Here is an 11,836-nt window from a genome sequence, read left to right as displayed (position 1 = left end):
CTATTACTCATGGACCTGAGTTCAAGCTGTTTGGTTATTGTCATCCGGATAATTTCGAGGTAGGTCGGACAAGTAAAATAATTTATTCAGCTCAGTCAGGTTCGAATCCTAACAAGTCCAGTGATTCAGAGTTAAGAAAGTCAACCAGTCCTTTTGTTTCTAAATCTGATTCAAATTTTCATTCAACAATTATTTGTAGATATTGTAGAAAGTCAGGCCATTTGATTTCTGAGTGTAAAAAGCTCAAGTTAAAAAATCAGTCACAACCCTTTCCACACTCTTTTGTGAATATCAAGTCTCAGCCTATTTCCAACATTATTAACAACGAGGAGGGATACTTGCCTTTCATTTCGAAAGGGTTTGTCTCACTTGAGGGTGAGTCCACATTACGACCCATTACTATTTTGAGGGACACGGGCACACTCCATTCTCTATTGTTGGAAGGTACTCTTCCTTTCTCGGAAGTGTCGTCTGCTAACTCTGATGTTTTATTAAAGGTTATTAGTGGAATTTCAAATGCACCTCTTCATTTTGTTGATTTGCAGTTAGATTTTGTGTTTGGTTTGGTTTGGTGAAAGTTGGTGTTAAGAAAACTCTCCCAGTTTCAGGTGTAGACTTGCTTATTGGAAATGATTTAGCAGGGTCCAAGGTTTTGTCTGATCCACATGTTAGCATTAAGCCAAGCCCTTCTGAGAGCCCTGAATCCCACTTGAACTTGCTAGACCATGTGTCTACTTTTCGAAACCGACTTTCCAAAGCTACTGAGGTTGCCAGAGAACATTTGAAGAAATCACAGGACAAAACGAAAGCCATTTATGAAAAAAACTGTAACGCCCGAAATTTCAGTCGTGGTGACAGGTCTAGAATTGCAACACACACACACACACACACACACACACAAACCAAACACAAACTCAGCTTTACAATATGTACTGACTCTGATGATGATGCTACAATTAGCTGTCATTTTTGACAGCACGGGGCCAGCTAGTTAATAATAATGATGATGATTTTTAAAGAAAAGAAATAAAATAAGAGAAAATGTCTGATCATAATGTTTTCTAGCTTTGTTATCGTTTAACGTCCGCTTTCTATAAGATTAATAATAATAATAATAATAATAATAATAATAATTGTTATTTACTGCAGGTGAGTGAGATGACTCTGAAGAAGAATGAAAACACATCCACACTGAACCAGAATTCAAACAGCACCCCAACAGCTGCCCCTAATCAGAGTTCTACAACTATATCATCATCCACAACAGTGAAGCCTGCAGCGGATAATCCTGAAGAAGATGATGTTGGTAAGATGACTATTATATTAGTTATAGCGGGAGGACAGATAACCGACTGGCTAGGGGTGGTACTGGACGGGACTGGCAGTCAAAGTCAGCAAGGTCATACCATCATCATGATTTAATGTCTGCTGGAATGAGTTGGATGGGAGCTGGAGGGGCCAGAGGAGGGTGCCAGGCTCTACTGTCTGCTTTGGTGTGGTTTCTGTGGTTTGATGCCCTTCCTAACTCTAAAGCACTTTACAAAGTGGAATGAGTGTACAGATGACTGGGACTTTTGGCGATTTGCTGGGCTTGAGAAGATGCATCAAGCTAGGTGAAATCATGGTCGTGGCCAGTGCCAGTGACATGTGAAAGGCACCTATGCTGGAAACAGGAAGGGTATCCAGCTGTAGAAAAATCTACCACAAATAAACTCTCCACCCGACCCATGCAAGCATAGAAGAACGGATGTTAAACGACGATGATGATGATAATAATGTGATGTGTATATGATTTTAGGTTCCATTGTGTATAAAAAAAACCAACAGCAGCATGTATAAACAATTGTGTGTATATTTTGGCATTTCAGAAGCCACAAAGGAAGATGCTTCATATTTGCGTAAAATTCTTCGATCTAAATTGGTTACCACAAAGACAGATCTTGAAGTGTTGAGGAAAGACCCTCGTTCTCCATTGTATTTTGTCAAGACATTCAATGACTTGAATCTGTAAGTAAACATAACTATCTTCTGCTTCACTGTAGCATTGCTACACAAGTACACCCTGTTCCCCCTACCCACTTTGTTTCCTCATAACTGTAAGGAAAATGGATATTTTTCAATGAAATTTTTTTACAAATACTTGGTGTAGATTACGACAATATCAGAATTTGTTTGGTTTAAAAATTTTTAAGGTAATTCACACGAGTCAACTTTATATACTTGTAACATTCAGAAAAATGGATATTTTTCAATGAAATCTTTTGCAAATACTTGGTATAGATTACGACCAATATCAGAATTTGTTTGGTTTAAAATTTTTTAGGATAATTCACACGAGTCAACCTTGTATACTTGTAACATTCAGAAAAACGGATATTTTTCAATTAAATTTTTTTACAAATTCTTGGTGTAGATTACAACAATATCAGAATTTGTTTGGTTGAAAATTTTTTAGGGTAATTCACACGAGTCAACCTTGTATACTTGTAACATTCAGAAAAATGGATATTTTTCAATGAAATTTTCTACAAATATCTTTTAGATGGTTATAGATTATGATTATGTCGAAATTTGTTGTAGACTAAATGTAGAGAGGGTATATAACTACTCAATTCTCATTCAGCAAATCAATTTATTGATAGTCTCGTGTATGAGCAGGCAAATACACAGAAGTTAGGATTGACAGTCCAGAAAATTGTAAGTTTAAATGATGAACGATTAATCTTGTACAACTGTGTTTTATCGACAGAAAACCTGAACTTCTTCGAGGTGTGTATGCAATGGGATTTGATGCTCCTTCAAAAATTCAAGAAACTGCTTTGCCAACTTTACTAGCCAACCCGTAAGTATACTTCAGCTCGTTTTGTCTTACCAATGAAAACATTTCTCTGTATGACGGGGTGCTGAAAAATTCCTGGTGTTAAGGGTATCGCAAAAGGCCTGGTTGGAGGCCCAGCTTTCTGAGTTCTTTTACAGGGCTTAGGAAAACTGAAGGACCACTGCAATAAGTGTGTGAGTCTGAGAAAGGAATATGTTCAATAAAAACATAATTAACTGATCCTTCCATATTTTCTTTTATCCAAAGACAGGAAATTTTTAGCACCCACTCTTTTATAGATATATGTATATACACCAAAGGAGATGCTGAAAAGTTCCTAGCTTTAAGGGTATTGTAAAAAGGCCTGTTTGGAGACCCAACCTTCCAAGTTCTTTTACAGGGCTTAGTAAAATATTCACCTTACTTGTACAGAAGCGAAGGTTAGCAACAGGAAAGTCATCCAGCTGTAGAAAACCCGCTGCAACAAAATTCTGTCCAACCCATGCAGGCAAGGAAAAGTGAACATTAAAATGATGCTTATAGCACAATAAATTGTCCCAACCCTGAACAACATACCAGAACAAATAAACCAAAGCAGAAATATAAGAATCATGGTGTTCTCTGGTTCAACCCAATCCATAGTTCACATATTTCAACAGATAACATGTTGGCGTTAGGAAGAGCATCCAGCTGTAGAAACTCTGCCAGATCAGATTGGAGCCTGGTGCAACCATCTGGTTCACCAGTCCTCAGACAAATCGTCTAACCCATACTAGCATGGAAAGCGGACGTTAAACGATGATGATGATGAACGTGTGTGTATGTTAGTGTTTCCTTACCTTGACATAGTTGTAAATGTGTGTCACTGTCATGTAAGCCATGTCCATTGTTTCTGATCATCCATGGAAACATTTTCTGGTCATGGGGAAATTCCTGATCACCTTACTTGGAAACAGGTGAGGGTTGGCAACAGGAAGAGCATCCAGCCATAGAAAAATCTGCCTCAGCAAAATTCCCACCCAGCTCATGCAAGCATGGAAAATGGACATCAAGGGACATCATCATCATCATCATCGTACAAGGAGTTTATAGTGTGATGTCATGGGGTAGTGTTTGTTTTCTGTTCAGTATTTTATATATGTATATATATATATATATATATATATATATATTTATGTATTTGTATTTCATGTTTATTCTCTCTGTTGTCAGCCCTGTAAACATGATTGCACAGTCTCAGAGTGGAACTGGAAAAACAGCTGCCTTTGTTCTCACCATGCTAAGTAGAGTAGATGTTAACCTCAAATACCCTCAGGTAAAAAATATGTACCTACTAGGTTTTTTTTTTGTTATTTTCTTTTCTTTTTCTTTTTTTATTTCCACTTTGTAAGCTCCCAATTAACTTTGAACATGGCGTTTTGGTGAGCTTGATTTATCATCATCATCACTGTCACCATCATTACTATCTCCATTATCTTCCTCATCATCATCATCATCAGCATCACTTTTCATTGTTTATTTGTTGTTGTGCTGTCCATGTTGGCTAAGTGAAAACCAAAGAGGTGAGCAGCAGGGTCCATGATCTTTGTAGAAAAAGGGGTTTGTGAAAATATGTTATACAGGCTAATGCTAGCCATTACTCTGACCCCTGTAAAGGAACCCAGCTGGATTTCAGTTATTGTGTGTCTGCCAACCAGCTAACAGAGAAATCTCTATTTGTGAGTCTTTACTATGAGTTTGTCTGCCAGCTAACAGAGAAATCTCTATTTGTGAGTCTCTACTACGAGTCTGTCTGCCAGCTAATAGATAAATCTCTATTTGTGAGTCTCTACTACGAGTCTGTCTGCCAGCTAACAGAGGAATCTCTATTTGTGAGTCTCTACTACGAGTCTGTCTGCCAGCTAATAGATAAATCTCTATTTGTGAGTCTCTACTACGAGTCTGTCTGCCAGCTAATAGATAAATCTCTATTTGTGAGTCTCTACTTACTATGAGTCTATCACCTAACAGAGTAATCTCTGTGAGTCTGCCTGCCATTAAATTGAACAGTCTCTATTTGTGAGTTTCTACTATGAGTCTGTCTGCCAGCAAATAGTCTGTATTGTGAGATTGCCTGCCAATAAATAGAGCACTCCCTCTCTCTTTCTCTATATCTCTCTTTCTCTCAAAGTGTTATTGATGGGCCTGGCTACTGTTGTATATACTGGTCAACATTACTGTCTTGAGTCCTAAGGCTCATAGGGCTGCTTAACCAGTTTCCATGGCATGCAAGTAACTGAGATCACAAATCCCCCCCCCCCTGAACAGGACAACTCCATCGTGGAGTTGCTGGTCTTGTGTCAAAATTGATCATCATCATCATTCCTCCTCTTACAATTTCTTTTTCTAATTCCAGTGTCTGTGTTTAGCACCTACGTATGAATTAGCCATTCAAATTGGTGAAGTAGCTATCAAAATGGCGAAATTTATGACCGATGTGAAAATTGGATTTGCTGTCCGAGGAACGGAACGAGGTATTTCTAATATTTTACTCATCCTTTCTTTCACCTGTCCAGTCCCTACCTTTTTTTAAACCTTCTGATTTTGATTTGTATAGAAGCATGAGCAAGATTGAGGCTACAATCCTCTACAGTAGTCCCATGGTACTACAGTATGGGAGCATGGGTTAAAAAATTCAGTTTGAGCCCTCTTCATTTGAATTACAAACCCCATTTAGTGATCTAGTAAGTTGGGGGTGGGTGCAAATATGGCTGCTGAAACCTGATCCTTTAGTGTTGTAAAAAAGACAAGTGAATACCACATTGAATAATGATGTGAGATATATACGAGGGGGCTGCTGAAGAGTTCCTGGCTTTGGGTAACTACCCTGAAGTTCACACACACACACACACACACACACACACACACACACACATGATGGACTCATCCTGTCAAAGACAATGTATGAGCGTTCAGCTTTTGCCAAATGACCATCACAAACGAATTGTTTATAGTGGTCAAATGTTTGTGCTGCACATTAGATCACTCTCTCTCTCCATCAAATCAATGTTACCTGGACAGGTACACTGCGTACCACGCATCAGGTGTCGAAGTGATTGCAAAGCAATGCAAGATGAAGTGTTTTGTTCATAAACACAATGCACCACTATATATTGCAAAAACATAATCTATCCATGGATGAATTATTGCCTTGCTTGGAAACAAGTGAGGGCTGGCAACAATAGAGGCATACAGCTGCAGAAAATCTGCCTCAACGTAATTCCATCTTACCTATGCAACCATGGGAAAGTGGATATTTTTTTTAACTCTAGGCACAAGGCCCAAAATTTTTGAGGAGGTAGGCCAGTTGATTAGATCGACTCCAGTTCGCAACTGGTACTTAATTTATCGACCCCGGAAGGATGAAAGGCAAAGTCAACCTCAGCAGAATTTGAACTCAAAACATAAATACAAATGAAATACTGCTAAGCATTTCGCCCTGTGTGCTAATGTTTCTGCCAGCTCGCTGTGGATATTAAAATGAGAAGGGTATTTTTGTTTTCCCATGGGTGATTGTTGCTAGCAAGAAGAGATGCCTGCAGGAATATTGCCATCATCTGGGCAAAATCCAATGTTTAATGAATTTCCGTTTGTCTGATTCCAGATAAAATCTTTACTGAACAAATTGTTATTGGGACTCCCGGCACTGCGTTGGATCTGGGTTGGAAATTTAATGCATTTGACTTACAAAAGATTTCAGTTTTTGTATTAGACGAGGCTGATGTAATGATTGCAACACAGGGCCATAAAGACCAGTCCATCCGGATACAACGGTAAGTTGCTATCATTATTTATCTATTGACGCCTGGTACTTGTTCTGTTCATCTCTTTTGCTGAACCTCTCAGTTACAAGGACATGAACACACCAGCACTAGTTGTCATTATTTATCTATTGAAGCCTGGTTCTTCCTGATGCCATCCACTCTACAGAGTATACTGGATGCTATATAATTTCTAATATTCTCATTTCTCTTATAGATTTCCCAATTTTTCTTTGCCTTGTTTTTGTTTTGTTTCTATTATTTTTTTTTTGTGTTTTTGTTTCTATTGTAGACATTTAGGAGAATGCCAGATGTTACTTTTCTCTGCCACATACGATGCCGAAGTAATGAAATTTGCACAAGACATCATCCCAAATCCTGTCACTATCAGGCTGCGTCGAGAAGAGGAGTCCCTTGACAATATCAAGCAATATTACATTGAATGTCAGAGCCAGGATGATAAATTTAAGGCCCTTTCCAACATCTACGGTTCAATATCCATTGGACAAGCTGTTGTTTTCTGTAAAGTGAGTGATGTTCTGCTTAGCCTTACTGACTTTTAGTTGTTCAGACCCTGCTTGGTTCTCATCATCCTTTTTCCCTATCCTGCCTTCTTAATGTTATTTGTATAATGTTTTCTCTCTCACTTCTTCTTCCATTTGTCCCTCTAGTTCATTGTCTGCTGACCTACCTGTCTGCCTGTCGTTAATCAAAGACATTTAAACCATTACTGTACTGTCCCTTTCTCTCCAGTGCCGTTCATTTCCAATATTCTGCAAAAAACATATCATCTGGGCACGGGGAAATACTATCTTACCTGGAAACAGTTGAAGTTGGTGACAAGAAGGGCATCTGGGTGTAGAAGATCTGACATAATATAAACTTCATCCAACCCATGCAAGTATGGGAAAGTGGATGTTAAAATGATGATGAAGTTAATAAATATACTATTATCATCAAGGCAGCGAGCTGGCAGAAACGTTAGTACACTGGGTGAAATGCTTAGCGATATTTCGTCTGCCGTTACATTCTGAGTTCAAATTCCGCTGAGGTCGACTTTGCCTTTCATCCTTTCGGGGTTGATTAAAAAAAAAGTACCAGTTACGCACTGGGGTCGATGTAATAGTCTTAATCCCTTTGTTTGTCCTCTCTATGTTTAGCCCCCTGTGGGCAATAAAGAAATATATACTATCATCATCATTGTCGTCGTCATCACTTAACGTCTGTTTTCCATGCTGGCATGGGTTGGACGGTTTGACAGGAGCTGGAGAGCTGTCCAGGCTCCAGTTGTCTGATTTGGTATAGTTTCTACAGCCGGATGCCCTTATTAATACTAACCACTTTACTGAGTGCGCTGGGTGCTTTATATGTGCTGCAGACACAGGTGTAGTAACATGGCACTGGTATAAGTGCATTTTACGTGGCCTCTCAGTTGGAAGAGGGATTGGGGAAACGGCCGTAAAGGACATGCCTGTATGTATGGATGGCTGCTATTTTAATTAGTTTGACATGCTTTCTCACAGGGACCAGTCCCTTGTCATCTCCTCATTGAGTGACCTTTTGCTTCTTTTTACAGACTAGAAAATCTGCCTCTTGGTTATCTGAAAAGATGAGTCGTGATGGCCACGCTGTTGGCTTGCTAAGCGGAGAGTTGCCAATCCATCAGAGAGCTGACATCATCCGACGTTTCAGAGAAGGCAACGAGAAAGTCCTGATTACAACAAATGTTGCTGCCCGAGGTAAGATCAGTCTTTTTAATTCTACCATTTTCACATCTGTTTTTTTACCGTTTCTTAGTTTCTTTATTCATATCCGTTGTAGCGCTGGGCTCACTTTTAGTTTATTGGATGCAAAAACCGTTTCTGCTACTACCAATCTTTGTGGTATTGAAAATATGTTGTCGCAGACAAATGGACAGACACAGAGAATTCATGTTCGAACTTTGTTATTCAAAATCTAATGGAACTAATGATACCAACCCACTCAAGATCGCCCTTGGTTCTGTTAAACAAACTTCCTGTTTTAAAGTCAGACAAATTAAAACCTCTCATCTCAATTTCTTGCTAATTTATGTTCCAAACACCAGTTTATTAACAGCAAAGTTATTTTGCTAAATTCTTCATTAATTTCAAAATTAATTGGAACAAAGTCTGTGTGTTTCAACAGAAATACAATAACAAAAGGGTTAATGTTGACAGTTATTTGACTAAATTCTTCATTATTTTGAAAACAAATTAAAACAAACGTAATGTATTTCAACAGAAATATGGTAACAAAAGAGTTAATCAGATTAAACTATAATAACTAATATAATTTTTATTTTGTATCAAGAAGTTTTGTCCTCTATAACTAGTCACTGACATGGTTTCGTTGAAATGTGTTGGCATAGTACTAGTCAATAGGTTAAAGACATGCAATAAGATTTCTTGACTATATTCCTTCTTTATTTCTTCGTTTTTCTCTCCTTCAAAGACATTCTTTTCCTTCTTTATTTCTTCGTTTTTCTCTCCTTGCCACCCACAACACCTGAAAACCATTTTCAGGAATTGATGTTGCCCAAGTAACTATGGTTGTTAACTTTGATCTGCCAACTTTGCAAGATGGTAAACCAGATTTTGAAACTTACCTTCACCGTATTGGGCGTACTGGAAGGTTTGGCAAGGATGGCATTGCCCTGAACATGGTCAGCAGAAATACCTTGAACATCCTTCATGAAATAGAGAGACATTTTGGTAAGTTCTTCCTTTTCTTCACTCTATGACCATTGTATAACATAATTTTTGTCTTTGGGTAGCAACTGTTCTTTCCTATTTGCTGACCCCTAGAAAGTATGGAAAATGGCTAATATTTCCTTCAAATTTTGTTTTGTTCCATTTATTCAAACCCCAAAGAATCCCTCTCTTCAACACATGGCTATGATGTTCCCCCACTACTCCTGCTCATGATCAGGGATGCACATAACATCAGCCACTAAGGAACATGCTCAAGTGGTTACGGGTTAAGCAACTGACAAGCAAATCTGTGCTATTGAACAGAATATTTGCTTCAACGATATTTCAGTGCTGAATCTATCTGAAATGTTATGGAAAATAGGTCAGTTTCAAAACATAGATATCTAGGTCACAGAAGCAAAGTTTGAAGGGAATAGTAGTCATTTCCTTTGATTTCTAGATAGAAGCAAATAGGAAATATTTACTAACTAACCAGAGAGAAAAAGATGAAAAAATTTTATTACAGTGTTTATTTTATTGCTTTTTCTCCTAACAGCACAAGGGCCACGCTGTTTTAAAACTAGATTATATCAAGGGCAGGAGACTTGTAGAATTGCACTTAATTTATTGGTTTTGGAAGGGTGAAAACAAATGGATCTGAGAAATCATCATCGATTATGATGGCCACATTTTCCATTGGTTGCTTCAGTTGGTTGAAGCTGCTTCCTAAGGCATTCTTCTGCAACCAGATGCCCTTCTTGATGTCAGCCTTTGTTACTTTATCATCCACCATCATCACTTGTCGAACTAGTGAGTAGAATGTGCATTTACAGGAAACACGAAACAAAATCATTGCTGCCAAGCATGTGTTTGTGTGTATATGTACGAGGGGGAGTCAAAAAGCAATGCTATTTTGTTTAGGACCAGTATAATTACCAACACAGGAACATGTATCATACATCAAAATGAAGCTGGTCCTCTGTGAATCACATCCCTACTTCTCAACATAGTCACCGTTTCTCTCAATAGCAATGTTCTACCTTCAAATAAGACCATGTACCCTTGCCCCATGTATCCCTGCCCCCGTAAAATTCTGTTGGCTGTCCTTTGAGCCACTTCTTCACTACAGTATTCACTTCCTCGTCACTGGAATAATGTTTGCCTCTCAAACACTCTTTCATGGGGCCGAAGAGATGATAGTCCAGTGACGAGGAAGTGAAAAGATATTGTGATATGGGTTTGGAGTAGTTTGTTGTATGTGATTCAAGTCAAAAATTCTGGTATTGTGCATTGCTTCAAAGCATAACACAAAAGATATATGTAGGTGTTGTGTGTGTTTGTGTCTCTTTGTCTTGACGTTGTGTGTGTTTGTGTCTCTGTCTTGACGTTGTGTGATAGTTGTAAATCATGTGGTTGGGAAGTGAACTTCTTAACCACACACACACACAACCTATCCATGTTTGTTTTAAGTATAGCAGGGTGTGATTTGAAGGAAGTTTGGCTGCTATTTCTAGTATATCACAAGATTCATCCTCTGTACTGTCATAACTGCTGGTTTGAATATGAAACAGACAGATGATGATGTTGATAGAATATGACCAGTGTGAATACTTAAAGTGTGTAAAGACAGTAGTGTGTGCTTTGGTTTTTGTTATATGGAGCAAGCCAGATGACTACATCATCATAATTGCTTAACATCTGCCTTCCATGCTGGCATGGGTGGGATGGTTTGACAGGAGTTGGCCAGGCAGAAGCCTGCACCAGACTTCTGTAACTGTTTTGGCAGGATTTTTACAGCTGGATGCCCTTCCTAACACCAACCACTCAGCAGAGTGGACTTAGTGCTTTTTACATGGCACAAGCACAGGCGAGGTCAGTTTTGGCAAGGGTTTTTACAGCTGGATGCCCTTCCAAATGCCAATCACTTTACAGTGTGGACTGGATGCTTTCTAAGTGGCACCTACACTGACAGGGTCACCAAGTAACCTGCAAGACAAAAGTCTGAGAGGGGGAGGTAGCATTGGCAAAAGTAGATGATGAAAAGTTATAGTGAGACAGAAACAGGTGTCTTGCTGTAGATGAGGAACAAGGTTACCCTGGCCAGAGAGAGAGAGAGATCAGAAATGAGGACAGAAACAGGTGTGTTGCTGCAAAGGAGATACATGGTTACCCAACCTGAAGGAAGTGCAGGAGAAGGAGATTATTGGTCTTTGTATGGTTTAGCTCGCCTGTTATTAATCAATGCATTTTTCAGTAATTATCGACTTGCTCTCTCTCCCCTTGTTAATTAATTGACACGAAATAATGTTTTCTAATTTCACAGCACGAACAATCTTGAAACTTGATGCTAATGACGTCGATGAGTTGGAGAAGATAAGTGAGAATTGACAGTGATTCAGTTGAGACAGCATTTATTGAAATACAAAAATAAAATCTATGTATTTTTTTCCCTACCATAATACCACCATACATTATATTAAATTGTATTATTGAAAAAAAAACAAAAA

The 11,836-nt window shown here is 38.6% G+C and overlaps 1 protein-coding gene across 5 annotated transcripts in view; it reads left to right on the top strand.

Annotated features, from left to right (window-relative positions):
* The window catches only part of LOC106873018 (ATP-dependent RNA helicase DDX19A), a 22,733-nt gene extending 10,897 nt beyond the window's left edge, over positions 1 to 11,836 (top strand). For 4 of the 5 annotated variants that reach the window (XM_014920216.3, XM_014920218.3, XM_014920219.3 and 1 more), the window contains 10 exons: positions 1,150 to 1,306; positions 1,869 to 2,007; positions 2,750 to 2,842; positions 4,031 to 4,133; positions 5,214 to 5,331; positions 6,462 to 6,630; positions 6,911 to 7,145; positions 8,195 to 8,357; positions 9,162 to 9,350; positions 11,653 to 11,836. In XM_014920216.3, coding sequence (XP_014775702.1) covers positions 1,150 to 1,306; positions 1,869 to 2,007; positions 2,750 to 2,842; positions 4,031 to 4,133; positions 5,214 to 5,331; positions 6,462 to 6,630; positions 6,911 to 7,145; positions 8,195 to 8,357; positions 9,162 to 9,350; positions 11,653 to 11,717 — 1,431 coding nt within the window. In that variant the 3' untranslated portion in view covers positions 11,718 to 11,836. Of the gene's footprint in view, positions 60 to 1,149; positions 1,307 to 1,868; positions 2,008 to 2,749; positions 2,843 to 4,030; positions 4,134 to 5,213; positions 5,332 to 6,461; positions 6,631 to 6,910; positions 7,146 to 8,194; positions 8,358 to 9,161; positions 9,351 to 11,652 lie in introns of all 5 variants that reach the window. The other variant, XM_052976682.2, reaches the window with a different exon arrangement.

The sequence above is a fragment of the Octopus bimaculoides genome, chromosome 24 (assembly GCF_046866305.1).
Source record: "Octopus bimaculoides isolate indiv1 chromosome 24, ASM4686630v1, whole genome shotgun sequence".
Classification (NCBI taxonomy): Eukaryota; Metazoa; Mollusca; class Cephalopoda; order Octopoda; family Octopodidae; genus Octopus; species Octopus bimaculoides.
The sequence above is the reverse complement of the archived record's forward strand: the minus strand, read 5'-3'. Positions and strand labels throughout refer to the sequence as shown.